Source organism: Monodon monoceros, unplaced genomic scaffold, assembly GCF_005190385.1.
Source record: "Monodon monoceros isolate NGI ecotype Baffin Bay Population unplaced genomic scaffold, NGI_Narwhal_1 Super_Scaffold_13, whole genome shotgun sequence".
Taxonomy (NCBI): Eukaryota; Metazoa; Chordata; class Mammalia; order Artiodactyla; family Monodontidae; genus Monodon; species Monodon monoceros.
The window spans coordinates 23,229,581-23,246,861 of record NW_021703769.1 but is presented as its reverse complement, the minus strand read 5'-3'; the positions used below and the strand labels follow the sequence as shown (position 1 = coordinate 23,246,861).

Sequence of the window (17,281 nt, the reverse complement as noted above, 5' to 3'; positions counted from 1 at the left end):
ACAAGGGAATCCCCATAAAGTTAACAGCTGATCTTTCAGCAGAAACTCTGCAAGCCAGAAGGGAGTGGCAGGACATATTGAAAGTGATGAAGGAGAAAAACCTGCAACCAAGATTACTCTACCCAGCAAGGATCTCATTCAGATTTGATGGAGAAATTAAAACCTTTACAGACAAGCAAAAGCTGAGAGAGTTCAGCACCACCAAACCAGCTATACAACAACTGCTAAAGGAACTTCTCTAGGCAAGAAACACAAGAGAAGGAAAAGACCTACAATAACGAACGCAAAACAATTAAGAAAATAGAAATAGGAACATACATATCGATAATTACCTTAAATGTAAATGGACTAACTGCTCCCACCAAAAGACACAGATTGGCTGAATGGATACAAAAAAAAGATGCATATATTTGCTGTCTACAAGAGACCCACTTCAGACCTAGAGACACATACAGACTGAAAGTAAGGGGATGGGAAAAGGTATTTCATGCAAATGGAAACCAAAAGAAAGCTGGAGTAGCAATTCTCATATCAGACAAAATAGACTTTAAAATAAAGACTATTAGAAGAGACAAAGAAGGACACTACATAATGATCAAGGGATCGATCCAAGAAGAAGATATAACAATTATAAATATTTATGCACCCAACATAGAAGCACCTCAATACATAAGGCAAATACTAACAGCCATAAAAGGGGAAATCGACAGTAACACATTCATAGTAGGGGACTTTAACACCCCACTTTCACCAATGGACAGATCATCCAAAATGAAAATAAATAAGGAAACCCAAGCTTTAAATGATACATTAAACAAGATGGACTTAATTGATATTTATAGGACATTCCATCCAAAAACAACAGAATACACATTTTTCTCTAGTGCTCATGGAACATTCTCCAGGATAGATCATATTTTGGGTCACAAATCAAGCCTTGGTAAATTTAAGAAAATTGAAATTATATCAAGTATCTTTTCCGACCACAACACTATGAGACTAGATATCAATTACAGGAAAAGATCTGTAAAAAATACAAACACATGGAGGCTAAACAATACACTACTTAATAACGAAGTGATCACTGAAGAAATCAAAGAGGAAATCAAAAAATACCTAGAAATAAATGACAATGGAGACACGACGACTCAAAATCTATGGGATGCAGCAAAAGCAGTTCTAAGAGGGAAGTTTATAGCAATACAATCCTACCTTAAGAAACAGGAAACATCTCGAATAAACAACCTAACCTTGCCCCTAAAGCAATTAGAGAAAGAAGAACAAAAAAACCCCAAAGTTAGCAGAAGGAAAGAAATCATAAAAATCAGATCAGAAATAAATGAAAAAGAAATGAAGGAAACGATAGCAAAGATCAATAAAACTAAAAGCTGGTTCTTTGAGAAGATAAACAAAATTGATAAACCATTAGCCAGACTCATCAAGAAAAAAAGGGAGAAGACTGAAATCAATAGAATTAGAAACGAAAAAGGAGAAGTAACAACTGACACTGCAGAAATACAAAAGATCATGAGAGATTACTACAAGCAACTCTATGCCAATAAAATGGACAACCTGGAAGAAATGGACAAATTCTTAGAAAGGCACAGCCTGCCAAGACTGAATCAGGAAGAAATAGAAAATATGAACAGACCAATCACAAGCACTGAAATTGAAACTGCGATTAAAAATCTTCTAACAAACAAAAGCCCAGGACCAGATGGCTTCACAGGCGAATTCTATCAAACATTTAGAGAAGAGCTAACACCTATCCTTCTCAAACTCTTCCAAAATACAGCAGAGGGAGGAACACTCCCCAACTCATTCTACGAGGCCATCATCACCCTGATACCAAAACCAGACAAGGATGTCACAAAGAAAGAAAACTACAGGCCAATATCACTGATGAACATAGATGCAAAAATCCTCAACAAAATACTAGCAAACAGAATCCAACAGCACATTAAACGGATCATACACCATGATCAAGTGGGGTTTATTCCAGGAATGCAAGGATTCTTCAATATACGCAAATCAATCAACGTGATACACCATATTAACAAATTGAAGGAGAAAACCATATGATCATCTCAATAGATGCAGAGAAAGCTTTCGACAAAATTCAACACCCATTTATGATAAAAACCCTGCAGAAAGTAGGCATAGAGGGAACTTTCCTCAATATAATAAAGGCCATATATGACAAACCCACAGCCAACATCGTCCTCAATGGTGAAAAACTGAAAGCATTTCCACTAAGATCAGGAACAAGATAAGGTTGCCCACTCTCACCACTCTTATTCAACATAGTTTTGAAAGTTTTAGCCACAGCAATCAGAGAAGAAAAGGAAATAAAAGGAATCCAAATCAGAAAAGAAGTAAAGCTGTCACTCTTTGCAGATGACATGATACTATACATAGAGAATCCTAAAGATGCTACCAGAAAACTACTAGAGCTAATCAATGAATTTGGTAAAGTAGCAGGATACAAAATTAATGCACAGAAATCTCTGGCATTCCTATACACTAAGGATGAAAAATCTGAAAGTGAAATCAAGAAAACACTCCCATTTACCACTGCAACAAAAAGAATAAAATATCTAGGAATAAACCTACCTAAGGAGACAAAAGACCTGTATGCAGAAAATTATAAGACACTGATGAAAGAACTTAAAGATGATACACATAGATGGAGAGATATACCATGTTCTTGGATTGGAAGAATCAACATTGTGAAAATGACTCTACTACCCAAAGCAATCTACAGAGTCAATGCAATCCCTATCAAACTACCACTGGCATTTTTTACAGAACTAGAACAAAAAATTTCACAATTTGTATGGAAACACAAAAGACCCCAAATAGCCAAAGCAATCTTGAGAACGAAAAACGGAGCTGGAGGAATCAGGCTTCCTGACTTCAAACTGTACTACAAAGCTACAGTAATCAAGACAGTATGGTACTGGCACAAAAACAGAAATATAGATCAATGGAACAGGATAGAAAGCCCAGAGATAAACCCACTCACATATGGTCACCTTATCTTTGATAAAGGAGGCAGGAATGTACAGTGGAGAAAGGACAGCCTCTTCAATAAGTGGTGCTGGGAAAACTGGACAGTTACATGTAAAAGTATGAGACTAGATCACTCCCTAACACCATACACAAAAATAAGCTCAAAATGGATTAAAGACCTAAATGTAAGGCCAGAAACTATCAAACTCTTAGAGGAAAAGATAGGCAGGACACTCTATGACATAAATCACAGCAAGGTCCTTTTTGACCCACCTCCTAGAGAAATGGAAATAAAAACAAAAATAAACAAATGGGACCTAATGAAACTTCAAAGCTTTTGCACAGCAAAGGAAACCATAAACAAGACCAAAAGACAGCCCTCAGAATGGGAGAAAATATTTGCAAATGAAGCAACTGACAAAGGATTAATCTCCAAAATTTATAAGCAGCTCATGCAGCTTAATAACAAAAAAACAAACAACCCAATCCAAAAATGGGCAGAAGACCTAAATAGACATTTCTCCAAAGAAGATATACAGATTGCCAACAAACACATGAAAGAATGCTCAACATCACTAATCATTAGAGAAATGCAAATCAAAACTACAATGAGATATCATCTCACACCAGTCAGAATGGCCATCATCAAAAAATCTAGAAACAATAAATGCTCGAGAGGGTGTGGAGAAAAGGGAACCCTCTTACACTGTTGGTGGGAATGTAAATTGATACAGCCACTGTGGAGAACATTATGGAGGTTCCTTAAAAAACTACAAATAGGGCTTCCATGGTGGCGCAGTGGTTGAGAGTCCGACTGCCGATGCAGGGGACACGGGTTCGTGCCCTGGTCCAGGAAGATCCCACATGCCGCGGAGCGGCTGGGCCCGTGAGCCATGGCCGCTCAGCCTGCGCGTCCGGAGCCTGTGCTCCGCAACGGGAGAGCCCACAGCAGTGAGAGGCCCGCGTACCACAAAAAAAAAAAACAAAAAAAAACTACAAATAGAACTACCATATGACCCAGCAATCCCACTACTAGGCATATACCCTGAGAAAACCATAATTCAAAAAGAATCATGTACCAAAATGTTCATTGCAGCTCTATTTACAATAGCCCAGAGATGGAAACAACCTAAGTGTCCATCATCAGATGAATGGATAAAGAAGATGTGGCACATATATACAATGGAATATTACTCGGCCATAAAAAGAAACGAAATTGAGCTATTTGTAATGAGGTGGATAGACCTAGAGTCTGTCATACAGAGTGAAGTAAGTCAGAAAGAGAGAGACAAATACCGTATGCTAACACATATATATGGAATTTAAGGGGAAAAAATGTCATGAAGAACCTAGGGGTGAAACAGGAATAAAGACACAGACTTACTAGAGAATGGACTTGAGGATATGGGGAGGTGGAAGGGTAAACTGTGACAAAGCGAGAGAGAGGCATGGACATATATACACTACCAAATGTAAGGTAGATAGCTAGTGGGAAGCAGCCGCATAGCACAGGGAGATCAGCTCCGTGCTTTGTGACCGCCTGGAGGGGTGGGATAGGGAGGGTGGAAGGGAGGGAGACGCAAGAGGGAAGAGATATGGGAACATATGTATATATATAACTGATTCATTTTGTTGTGAAGCTGAAACTAACATACCATTGTAAAGCAATTATACTCCAATAAAGATGTTAAAATGAAAAAAAAATTATTTACTTATTTATATTTTATTTTTGGCTGCATTGGGTCTTCATTGCTGTGCACGGACTTTCTCTAGTTGCGGCAAGCAGGAGCTACTCTTCGTTGTGGTGCATGGGCTTCTCATTGTGGTGGCTTCTCTTGCGGCAGAGCACGGGCTCTAGGCACGTGGGCTTCAGTAGTTGTGGCATGTGAGCTCCGTAGTTGTGGTGCACAGGCTTAGCTGCTCTGCGGCATGGGGGATCTTCCCGGACCAGGGCTCAAACCCGTCTCCCCTGCATTGGCAGGTGGATTCTTAACAACTGTGCCACCATGGAAGTCCTAAAAGGTGTTTTTAACAGTATGAAGATTCCTCAAAACACTAAAAATAGAGTTGCCATATGATCCAGGAATCCCACTCCTGGGCATATATCCTGAAAAAACTATAATTCAGAAACATATAGGGAGGGCTTCCCTGGTGGCACAGTGGTTAAGAATCTGCCTGCCAATGCAGGGGACACGGGTTCAAGCTCTGGTCCGGGAAGATCCCACATGCTGTGGAGCAACTAAGCCTGTGTGCTACAACTACTGAGCCTGCACTCTAGAGCCCACAAACCACAACTACTGAGCCCATGTACCACAACTACTGAGCCTGTGCACCTAGAGCCTGTGCTCCACAACAAGAGAAGCCACCACAATGAGAATCCTGTGCACCGCAACAGAGAGTAGCCCCCACTTGCCACAACTAGAGAAAGCCCATGTGCAGCAACGAAGACCCAATGCAGCCAAAAATAAAATAAATAAATAAATAAATAAAGATACAGGGAATTCCCTGGTGGTCCAGTGGTTAGGACTCTGCGCTTCCACTGTAGGGGGTACAGGTTCGATCCCTGGTCAGGGAAATAAGATCCTGCATGTCGCACAGTGCAGCCAAAAAAATAATAACAAGTAAATAAATAAATAAAATATAACCAAAAAAAGATACATGCACCCCTATGTTCATAGCAGCACTACTCATGATAGCCAAGACATGGAAGCAACCTAAATGCCCATCGACAGATGAATGGATAAAGAAGATGTGGTACATATATACAATGGAATAATACTCAGCCATAAAAAAATGAAATAATGCTATTTGCAGCAACATGGATGGACCTAGAGATTATCATACTAAGTGAAATAAGTCAGAAAGAGAAAGACAAATACCATATGATATCACTTATATGTGGAATCTAAAAACACTTGGCATCAGTTGACAGAAATTTTCTTCGTTTTATTTTACAGCTGCATAGTACTCTGTTATACGGACATAGCACAGTTTATTCAACCCTTGTGCTATGTATGGGCATTTAATAAGATTTGATTTTTAATGGTCTTCCATCTTTAGAAATTTTATTTTATTATTTTCAAATCCGCCCAATTTTTATAGCCTTTTGTCCTCTGCGTGTGAAATCATTTTAAACTGTTTTAAACTGTGAAGGAATTTTAAGCTGTTTTATATTTCTAATATTTGAAAATTCTAACATCCAAAGCCCTTAGAGATCTAATTCTCTTTTGTGTTGTGTCTTTCTGACAAATTTTCCTGAGATTGTTTTCTTATATATTTTATAATTTGGGATTGTGAACCCAAATTTAGTTATCTAAATCTAGGGAAGTCTGTGAAGCCTGATTTGGGACTACTTTAAGCCAATCTCTCAACTGTGAGTTTTGTGGAGTAAGCAGATAATAAAAATTCAAGTCTTAAATCAATGTGAGGGCAAAACTCTAATAGTAAATCCTCAGGGAAGACATTTTTTCTCTTTCCCCCAATTGGAACAGAGGCTGAGATAGACCATTTACCTTACAGGCTTCTTTCCCCGTGGGTGGGCTTCCTCTTGCCCACCTTTCACTGAGAGTAGAGCCCTTCCTGGGTGCTGCTTCGAGCAAGGGTCTTGGTTGTGTCTCCCACCTTGTATAGGCTATTAGATATTAGAACCTAAGGCTTGGGGTCCAGGTATGGACAAATCCTCTCAAGAGAATCTGACTTCAGGGCTTGTTCAGGGATTCCTGCTGTTTCCTCATTTTGGCCCATTGGGAATTCCCTTTCTTATGAGCTTAGCATTTGTTTAAAAGATTGTTTATCTAGCATTTCTAGATCTATTATATCAAGAATTTATTTCAGACCATCTGGTCTGCAATGTTGCTAGAAGTAGAAGGTCCAGATGTTGTCTACTATCTGATGTATGCACTAGGATGCTTACATTATGGTAGAAGAGTGCCACAGAATGTTTCTTGAAATTACATCTTAGTCAGAATGCCTATATTTAAACTAGATAAAAGTACAGCATCTGCTCTGTGCCGGGAGTGAAGGGATAGCAACCCACTCATTCCCCTCTCACTCCCTGAGATGCCTTTAAGGAAACTGCAGGGCCCTGTTGAGCACTGTATGAAAACTGCAGCAATGGGAGGACCTGTACAAAGGTATTTGATGACAGGCCATCACAAAGCTTTACAGAGTTGTGCTCTTCCTGGAATTATACTCCCCATTCTATGAGACTAGAACTACAAATAAGAAATTAGAGGATCTAAGCTCTAAATTCAGGTTCTGCCTTGAGCAAGATATGTAACCCTGTGAAGTCTCTTAAGTTTGTGCCTAAGATTTCCCATCTGAAAAATGAAAAAGCTGGACTCTGATCCCTTCAGTCTGTAGGTTTTGTGTACATTACCTTTGCCGGAGTTAGAGGCATGCCAGGTCAATGGATGCTCACCTTTACAACATATACTCTGACTAGGAGCTTGATGGGCCGATTCTGTGTGGGATCCCCCTGGAGATCTGGGGATCAGAGAAGGACACTGCCTCTGATTCAGGGTAAATGAGGTAGGAGCCCTGGGTGGGATGGGGGGATATGGAGCAGAAAAAACACTGGTAAGACAGTCTTCTTCCTACATCCCCACTTGTGCTCCTTGGTCCCCCATTCCTTCCCGAAACATACCTTGAACTTGCCCACAAGGTTTCCAGACCCTTCTTCCTCTCCATCTCCATCCTGACCTCCTTGCCCCCGATACAGGGGAAACACATTCAGCCAGTCTTCAAAGTGGTTAAACTCTTCTTCCAGGGAGCTGTTGTAAATCTGAAAGGCGAGGGCCTCAGTGACAGCTCGTCCAGAATCCGAGCAGAATCCCCTCTTGCAACACCCACTTACCTTCAGAGTGGCGATTGCTTTTTTCTGGGACACAGAGCCTTTGACTTCAGCCTTACCCTGGTCTTGGGCTTCCCCATCCACAGAAAGGAGATTGCCCCCATCTGGGAACAGCAGAAATGCCCCGTTAGAAATACTGATGTGGGGGAGGGAGGGAGACACAAAGAGGAAAAACAAGAAAGCCAATCTCTTACCTGAATCCCCAGCATCATCCATTTCATCCTCATCTAAGTTGGTCTGAAATCAAAGCGCAGGTCAAAGATTCTTCCCTACCCTTTACCTCCTTAATCTACCCCTTTTACAGGATAGGGAGTTGGAAAACTTTAGCTCAAGTTCCAGCTGGGTAAGCCACTTGCATTTTCAAAGCCTTAGTTTATCATATAGTCCTGATATGTAACCACCAGGTACATGTGGCTATTGAGCACTTGAAATGCATCTGGTCCAAACTGAGATGTGCTGGAAGCATAAACTACACACCAGATTTTAAAGACTAGTATAAAATAAGATTATAAAATATCTCATTATTGAGCTTCCCCTGGGGGAAGTGGTTAAGAATTCACCTGCCAATGCAAGGGACACGGGTTCGAGTCCTGGTCCGGGAAGACCCCACATGCCGCGGAGCAACTAAGCCTGTGCACCACAACTACTGAGCCTGCGCTCTAGAGCCTATGCTGCGCAGCAAGAGAAGCCACCGTAATGAGAAGCCTTCGTACCGCAACAAAGAATAGCCCCCACTCACCACAACTAGAGAAAGCCCACGCGCAGCAACAAAGACCCAACACAGCCATAAATAAATAAATAAAATCTATAATTAAAAAAATCTCACTATTAATTGTTTATAATGGTTACTTCTTGAAATGATACTATAGATATACTAGGTTAAATAAAATATATTATTAAAATCATTTTCATCTGTTTCCTTTTACTTTTTTTTAATGTGGCTACTACAAAAGTTAAAATTACATATGTGGTTCACACGATATTTCTGTTGGACAAGACAGCTCTAGATAATGGAGTTAATAATCCCCAGCTTCTCAAATTGTTGTGAAGATGAGAAAAGATGGCTGTAACAAAGAGTTCTGAAAAACTGTAGAGCTCCGTGTTTGATGAGATCCTTCTTCTTACCATTTACCCTCCTCTGTCTCCAGCCCCTCAACCCCCAGAAGCTTGCTGTGCTCCCACCTGCCCCTGGAGCTCCTGCAGAGATGCATAGTACTTGGACCACCAGTCGAGCTCTTCAGGATCTGGGATGTCCTCCTCCAGCTCTGGGCCTTGATTCAGGAGGCCTCCCAGAGGGAGCTTCTTCAGAGGAGCCTGAGGGAGCAAGAACTCAGCACCTCTAACCTAGCACCACCCCAAGCCCCGCCAGTCCCTTCTCCACCCATCCCCCATACTCCATCACCTTTAGGAGCCGCCTGAGTATCCCCACTTCAGCCAAGAAGGGATCCCGGGACCTCTGTTCTGAGAGGGGATAAAAGACACCAGAAGGTCAGGTAAGTAGAAGTCAGACTCAGTGCTCCACTGGAGGGTCCCCTGGAGCCATCTCAGCCAGGAACCAGATGGACTTCTGTCTGGTGGCCCCTAAGGGGAAAGCCCCTTACCTTGAGGTACCTTGGGCACCAGGTCCCCTGTCTCCTCCTCTCCTTCCCCCTCAGGGGGATCCTCCTGACTCCAGAGTGTGAATCTCAGCATATGGGGGACAATGTGGGAACCCACGAGCACTGTGCGGCCAAAGGCCCAGCGCTCAATCACCAGGATGCTGAGGGGGGCTGCAGATAAGGCTGCTCTGGCAAGTCCTGGGGGTAGGGAGAGAGGACCTGTGTCTCTGCAGACTGTGGAAGGAGGAGAGGCAGCAGCAGAGATAGATGAGAAAACAGTGTAGCTAAATACGCATTCAAAGCCCACAGCCTCACTGAGTCATCTCTGGTGAGTCATTGCTTTCTGAACCCATTTCCCAGCTAAAAAGGGGACACAATCCTGGACTGGAAAGACTATTGTATCAAATGATATAACAGTACAAAAATTCTTTGGAACCTACAAAGCGCCATCAGAAATATGAGGTTGTTGTTGTTATTATCATTATGTAAAGGACCAATGCTTAGTTTGCTAATATAGATTTAGAACCATAAAACTATGTATGCTCTTTAATCCAGAAATGCTATATATATCAATGGATCCTAACTGGGGGGCAGGGACAACAGTTATAATACTGTATTGTTGGCTTTATTTTACATATATGTGACAGTTACAGCACAAAAGGGGGGAGGAATGAATGGAGTTATAATGGAGAAAACTATTTCTATTTTACTGGAACTAAATTGGTATTAATCTGAAATAGATTGTGAAAAATCAGTATGCATACTGTAATCCCTAGAGCAACTACTAAGTAAATATCAACTAAGGAATTAAAGCAGTATACTAACAAATATCTATGTAATACAAAAGAAGGCAGTAAAGGAAGAACGAAAAATATGAGACTTATAGAAAACAAATAGCAAAGAGGCAAATGTAAATCCAACCATATCAATAATAACATCAAATGTGACTATTAAACAGTTCAAAGACAGAGATTGTCAAACGGATTAAAAAAAAAGATGCAACTACATGCTGTTTAAGAGATGCTCTTTCGTGAGATACATATAGGTTGAAGGTAAAAGGATGGGGAAACATATGCCATGCAAATACTAACCATAGAGAACTAGAGTAGCTATATTATCAGACAAATAGTCTTTAAGACAAAAAAGAGAGACAAACTAGAGACAAACAAGGACATTTTATAATGATAAACAGATCGATTCATAGGAAGTTATAACAATTATAAATATATATGCACCTAACAACAAAAACTGAAAATACAAGTAAAAAAAGACAAAAAAAATAGGGCTTCCCTGGTGGCACAGTAGTTGAGAGTCCGCCTGCTGATGCAGGGGACACGGGTTCGTGTCCCGGTCCGGGAAGATCCCACTATGCCGCGGGGCGGCTGGGCCTGTGAGCCATGGCCACTGAGCCTGCGCATCTGGAGCCTGTGCTCCGCAACGGGAGAGGCCACAACAGTGAGAGGCCCGCGTACCGCAAAAAAAATAAAAGACAAAAAAATAAAGGGAGAAACAAACAATTCAACAAAAGTTGGAAACTTCAATACCATATTCTCAATAATGGATAGAACAACTAGACATAACATTCCCAAGGAGGCTTTTTTTAGGAAAGCTTGAATAATACTATCAACCCAACTTGACCTGACTGGTATCTGATATAGAACATTCCACCCAACAACGAAGCATTCACATTCTTTTCAGGTGCACAGTGGAGAGAGGGGTGTTTTCTTCAACTTGCACTATGAAATGGGAAATGACAGGAACACCCGCTAGAAGTTCAGCGAGCAAAGTGCTTTCAGTTTCATCATCTTATAGCACAATGAAGTTTTCAAACTGAAAACTGCTGCATGTGAAACAGAGTCATGAAATAGTGTTGCGTTTTGTTGTTGCTGTTGCTGTGCTCCCCCTTGCAGTCGGGAACCACTGTGCTTTGTCCCAGTCCCCGCCTTGCCCCCGTACAGCACTCTTCAGTTTACAAAGCCCTTTCACCAAGATCCTTTCTTTCATTGGCTCCTTATAGCACCCTTTCGTCCCTTTTTTAAACAAACAAACAGAAAAACTAAAGCTCAAATCAGACAAGTGATTTGACAGGCTCCTAAGTGACATTGCCAGAATTTGACTCCAAAGCCCATACTAGAGTACAGTAATTACAAATTAAACAAAGAATGTATTTGTCTTCATAGTCCCTGGTGTCTCAGATTCCTTTGGACTCACACGTCATGACTTTTGGCTAATCCACTCAATCAACAGAGCCAACGGAGCACAACCAGTTCATGAATTAATCCAGGGATCAGCCAATTATTGCCTATAAACCAAATCTGGCCTGCTGTCAGTTTTTGTAAATAAAGTTTTATTGGAACTGCCATACTCATTCATTTCCTTGTTGCCTATGGATGATTACATGCTATGATGGCAGAGTTGAGTAACTGCAACTGAGACTGTATGGCCCACAAAGCCTAAAATATTTACTATTTGGCGCTTTATAGAAAATTTGGTGACCCCTGGGTTAATGTAATATAACCAGCCGGGAATTCACCATCCCACTGCCCTCTTTCATTTCTCAGCCCAGCACTTCTGGCCTCCAGCTCATGTCCTCACCACTGTCAGATGCCTGACGAGCTCAGTGAAATTGGGGTTCTCACGGTAACTGGTCAGGACCTCGGACTCCACTCGCCGACCGGCCACCTCCAGCACAACCTGGGGCTGCTCCACCTCAAACAGATGCACACGGCCAAGGCCCCTCAGACCCCAGAACAGTACCTGGGGTTGGGAAGTGGGAGATTCAGGGGCCTGTACCTGACTGAAGGACACCCAGGTGTAGGGAAGGGAGGAGGATGTGAGTACCTGGTGCTACCTCAACATGGAACTCCCTAAGCACCGGGCGCACGTGCGGTGGCAGGGATAGGCATCCGGAGAGGGGCTCAACCAGGGCGGTCAGGTCCTGGGGCTCCACATTACTAGGCACTGAGGGCTGAAGGGAGCAAGAGATCAGAGGTCAAAGAAGAATCAGGCCAAAGGAGGGAAAGCCTGGGCTCGGGGAAAAGAAATGGAGGACTGCTGGTGAAATATAAAACCAGAGGAACCTGGCAAGGCTGGATTGATGGGAGGGGGGTGTCTCAGGAAACAGCCATGTACAGGAAGGAGGATGGGTGTCTGAGGCATGAGGGTCAACCCGGGCTTGGGTTCTCTGGGGTTGGAGGCCTGGCAAGGTGAAGCTAGGGTAGGTCTACTTCAAGTGTTACCTGGAGTCAGGAGGTCCAATGAGGCGGTCCCAGGACAGACCTGCGGCCTGCATTCTCTGGGGGTAAGGGAGTTGGAGGGGAAACCCTGGGACATGCCCACATCCCTGGAGCTGGATGACCTAAAGAAATAGCAGAAGCGATCCACGGTGTGTCCAGCTAGACCACAGCGCTCTGACCTCAAGTCAACTACTGTAGTCCAGTTCAATGAGTTCAAAGGTGGCGATGAGCTCCCTGGCTGCCCGGGGCCCCTTCCTCAGGGGGAAGAACTGCTGGTAAGGGTCCTCCATCAGCTTTGCCCTCAGGGCGGCCAGCGTCCTTCCCAGGAACACAGAGGGGCCCTTCGGGGAGCAGGGCAGTGAAGACAAAAGTAGAAGAGGCTCAGGAACCAGGGGAGGGCACATCAAGACAAGAAGAGGGGATCCTTGGGGGTGGGAACCCAGGTGGAGCCCAGGCCACACTCACAAACTTATTGTGGTCACAGACGTTGACAATCACTAGTGGGGGTTCCTCCTGCAGGTGCTCCCTCTTCCCGTCCACGAATAACTGATCAAACACCACGAGTTCATCCTACAGAGGGCTCAGCGTCTGCTCCAGGACCTTGAGGGCCATGCAGGGAAGGAGCCAACAGCAGTTGTCAGAAGAAGTCCTCACCCCTAAGACCCTCTGGTTCTATGCCACCCCCTAAATCAGGGCAGTCTGATCCAGTATCCTGTCCTGAAAATCCAAGGCAGGAAGAGAGACTTAGGGTCTTGGAAAAAGCTCAGCCTCTGCCCCACCTTGTCTCCCAGTGCCCCTCCACCAGCAACCCAGCCCAGCCCTCACCCGTGTGGTCTGGCCCTGGGTAGAGATGAGGACTCGAGCAAAGGGGTCCGAGAGCCCACTGTCATGTGCTGCCGGCACACCTCGGGCCTGGTACAAGTGAGCCCGGAGCTGAAGTAGCTGAAGTCCGGGGTGGAGAGAAGGAAGGGGTCGTGTTAGCTCAGGGACCACTGGAGTCCCTGACCCCAGACCCCTCTGATCCGAACCCCCAGCTGAGCATCTAGCCCCACACCTCGGGCAAGTGGAGAACCGGGCCCGCCTGCCCCACGCCCCGCACTCACGGTCCCGGTCCAGGCTGAGGGGCAGCGCAGCCGAGGGCTCAGGCAGCAGTTCCGGGGGGAGCTCTGAGGTGCAGGCCTTGGCTTGCTTGCCCAGCTCCAGCCCCAGGAAGAGCTCCAGCTTGGCACGGACCTCGCCAGCGGCTTCCCCAGGTGCCTGCTGCGGGGAGGAAGCATGTTAGGGACCACCTCTTATTACCCCAGCTAGGCCAACCATCTTGCTCCTCCAAGGCAGTCCCCTACTCTCTGCATCACCAGGTCCTTAATCCGAAGAGTACTCCTTGTACCCGCCCTCCTCATGCCCTCCATCCAATGCCCCATCACCCTTAAACTCCCTCTCATTCCCTGTCCCTCCTGCCCCAACACTGTCACGTCCTATAGCCCAGACCCCAGACCCCAAAACTATGCTCTGAGATTGCTCTCCCCTACCCCACCCTCACCCATCTGTCCCCTCATCTCCAACACATTTAGATTCCCTGTCCCTTACCCCTGTGGTCACAGCTTCTCACCACTAGGGAACCCTGCTGGTGTCTCTCCCAGGGACACCTCATTTACAAATCTTTTGCCTCCTAATCAGCTGTACTTATAAGGAACTAATTAGTCACGCTCCCATTTTCATAACCCTGCTCATCTGTCAGAGCCTAGTCAGCAAAAGGGCCAGTTCAGGCCCAGAGATGACAATATTTGGGGTTTATCTCACATCAAAGCTCACCTGGGTAAAGGCACAATCTCCTTTTGGCACTTTGGATAATTAAAAAGAGTTTGGTACACTTTAAAAAATAATAATTTTAAAACAATTTTAAAAGTTAAAAAAATTTTAATTAAAACATTTTTTAATTGAAAAAAATTAAAATTTAAAAGCTTTTTGACCGGAAACTTAATTTAAAAAAATAGTTTGGAGGGAATTCTCTGGCAGTCCAGTGGTTAGGACTCCACACTTTCACTGCTGAGGGCACGGGTTCAATCCCTGGTCAGGGAACTAAGATCCCGCATGCAGCATGGCGTGGCCAAAAATTATAAACAAATAAATAAATAGTTTGGGGACCCCTGTTGCGCTCCACATGGCTCCACCCCAATGTCTGTGCTGCCCTATGAGCCTCAGCCCATTCTAGTCCCAGCACCCTCGCCCCCGGGACCCCTCACTGTGAGCAGCAGATTCTGGATCTTCCCACAGTCCCGGCCCCGTTCCTCCTCCACCACAGAGAACAGCACATCCTGGGCGGGATCCGGGCCCAGGCCACATGGCGCCGCCCACTGAGCTTCCAGACCAGCACATCCAGGAGGGATTGCTGGGGCTACAGGCAGAGAACTGGGTTACAGAGGTGAATCTGGAGTTGAGATCACCTGCTCCCACAGCTGCCACTGGATGGACGGACCAAAGCCCATCTCCAGCCCTGACCTCCCCCGCAACCCCAGATCCATCTGGCCACCTGCCTCCTGGACATCTCTCCCCCGTGGATGCCCCACAGGCCACATCAGACTCAAAAGTCCAACCTGACTTTTATTTTCTGGTCTCTCTCTCTCTTTTTAAAATTGTGTTAAAATATACATAACGTAAAATTTACCATCTCAACCACTGTTAAGTGTACAGTTCAGTATGACATTCACTTTTTTTTTTTTTTTTTTTGGCTGCCTTGGGTCTTTGTTGCTGCACGTGAGCTTTGCCTAGTTGCCGCAAGCGGGAGCTACTCTTCGTTGTGGTGCGTGGGCTTCTCATTGCGGTGGCTTTTCTTGTTGCGGAGCACGGACTCTAGAGCGCAGGCTCAGTAGCCATCACTACCGCCCACTCCAGAACTTTCTTCATGGCAAAACTGACACTCTGTATCCGTTAAACACAAAGAGACCAAAAAGCCCAACTGCCACTTTTGAAGAGCCTGGAGCAAAAGCAAGGGCGTCGGGAGCAAAAGCAGCGTACTGCACATGCCCCCTGCACACCACACCACCTAAGGGGTGGGCAAAACACCTAAGCCGCCCCTCCGGCCCGACCCCCTAGACACACCCCTACCCTCACCCCATATAAGGAACAAGCTCGCCCCGCTTCGGGGAGCGAGCCAGCAAGGGAAACTTATTTGTTGTCACTGCCCCCTGCTGCAGCAGGGGCCCCAATAAAGCCTTGCCTGAAAAAAAAAAAAAAAAACCCACTAACTTTCCATTTCCCTCTCCCAGCCCTGACAATCACCACTCTACTTTCTCTCTCTGAGTTTGACTACTCTGGGTACCTCATATGAGTGGAATCATTTGTCCTTTTGTGACTGGCTTTTTTTCGCTTAGCATAAGGTCTTCAGGGTTCACCATGTTGGAGCCTGTGTCAGCCTGATTTCCTTACTTTTCCCTCCTCTCAACCTGCTCTCTCCCCAGTGATCCCCACTGTGTGCCCATTCACATCAGCTAAGTACTTGAGCTGGTGTCAGCCTTCTCCTCCAACATCTAATCACCAAGTCCTGCCAATGTCCCCCTTCCTCACTCTCTTAGATCAAGACAGTCCACTCTCGTCCAGACAACTGAAACAGTCTTCCTGTCTTCAGTCTTCCTTTCCAACTCATTCTCTCATGAATGGCTGGCTTGCTCCCATCCTCTGGGTCTCAGTTTAAATGCTGTCTCTGCAGAGAAGTCTTCCCTGACCACCTTATGTAAGCTGGTTCTCCCCTGACCCCTTAGCTTCTATAACATCTTCTTTAGCAATACCTACAGATCATCATTATTTTTCTCATGCATTTAAGATGCATAATATGTCTCCCTCGCCAGAACATAAGCCCCAAAAGGGCAAGAAACATGACAGGGGTGGATCCCCAGGGTCTCATACAGAGCCTGGCATAAAATAGGACTTCAAATATCATTGAGGAAGCAAACAAACAATAGCTAGAACTGATCACTTTAAAGCTGACCCTCTCCTTCCCCTATTTAAAAATCATCATGCCTTGTAAATCAATGAAGTTACACCATACACAAAAATAAACTCAAAATGGCTTAAAGACTTAAATATAAGACAGGACACCATAAAACTCCTAGAAGAGAACATAGGCAAAACATTCTCTGGCATAAATTGTACCAATGTTTTCTTAGGTCAGTCTCCCAAGGAAATAGATAAAAGCAAAAATAAACAAATCGGACCTAATCAAACTTACAAGCTTTTGTACAGCAAAGGAAACCATAAGCAAAATGAAAAGACAACCAACAGACCGTGAGAAAATATTTGCAAATGATACGACCAACAAGGGCTTACTTTCCAAAATATATAAACAGACCATACAACTCAACAACAAAAAACAACAAACAACCCAATGGGCAGAAGACCTAAATAGACATTTCTCCAAAAAAGACATACAGATGGCCAACAGGCACATGAAAAAATGCTCAAACATCACTATTATTAGAGAAATGCAAATCAAAATTACAATGAGGTACCACCTCACACCAGTCAGAATGGCCATCATTAAAAAAATCTACAAATAACAGATGCTGGAGAGGGTGTGGAGAAAAGGG

The 17,281-nt window shown here is 44.3% G+C and overlaps 1 protein-coding gene across 1 annotated transcript in view; it reads right to left on the bottom strand.

Annotated features, from left to right (window-relative positions):
• Positions 1 to 17,281, bottom strand: part of LOC114894256 (fer-1-like protein 4) — a 46,698-nt gene that overhangs the window by 9,878 nt on the left and 19,539 nt on the right. Inside the window, 17 exon segments of the mRNA XM_029220803.1 lie at positions 7,433 to 7,477; positions 7,480 to 7,551; positions 7,658 to 7,795; positions 7,868 to 7,968; positions 8,059 to 8,101; positions 9,047 to 9,178; positions 9,267 to 9,325; positions 9,466 to 9,627; positions 9,630 to 9,660; positions 12,058 to 12,219; positions 12,314 to 12,430; positions 12,878 to 13,039; positions 13,164 to 13,298; positions 13,524 to 13,640; positions 13,791 to 13,955; positions 14,942 to 15,024; positions 15,027 to 15,093. Of these exon segments, the coding sequence (XP_029076636.1) occupies positions 7,433 to 7,477; positions 7,480 to 7,551; positions 7,658 to 7,795; positions 7,868 to 7,968; positions 8,059 to 8,101; positions 9,047 to 9,178; positions 9,267 to 9,325; positions 9,466 to 9,627; positions 9,630 to 9,660; positions 12,058 to 12,219; positions 12,314 to 12,430; positions 12,878 to 13,039; positions 13,164 to 13,298; positions 13,524 to 13,640; positions 13,791 to 13,955; positions 14,942 to 15,024; positions 15,027 to 15,093 (1,791 nt within the window).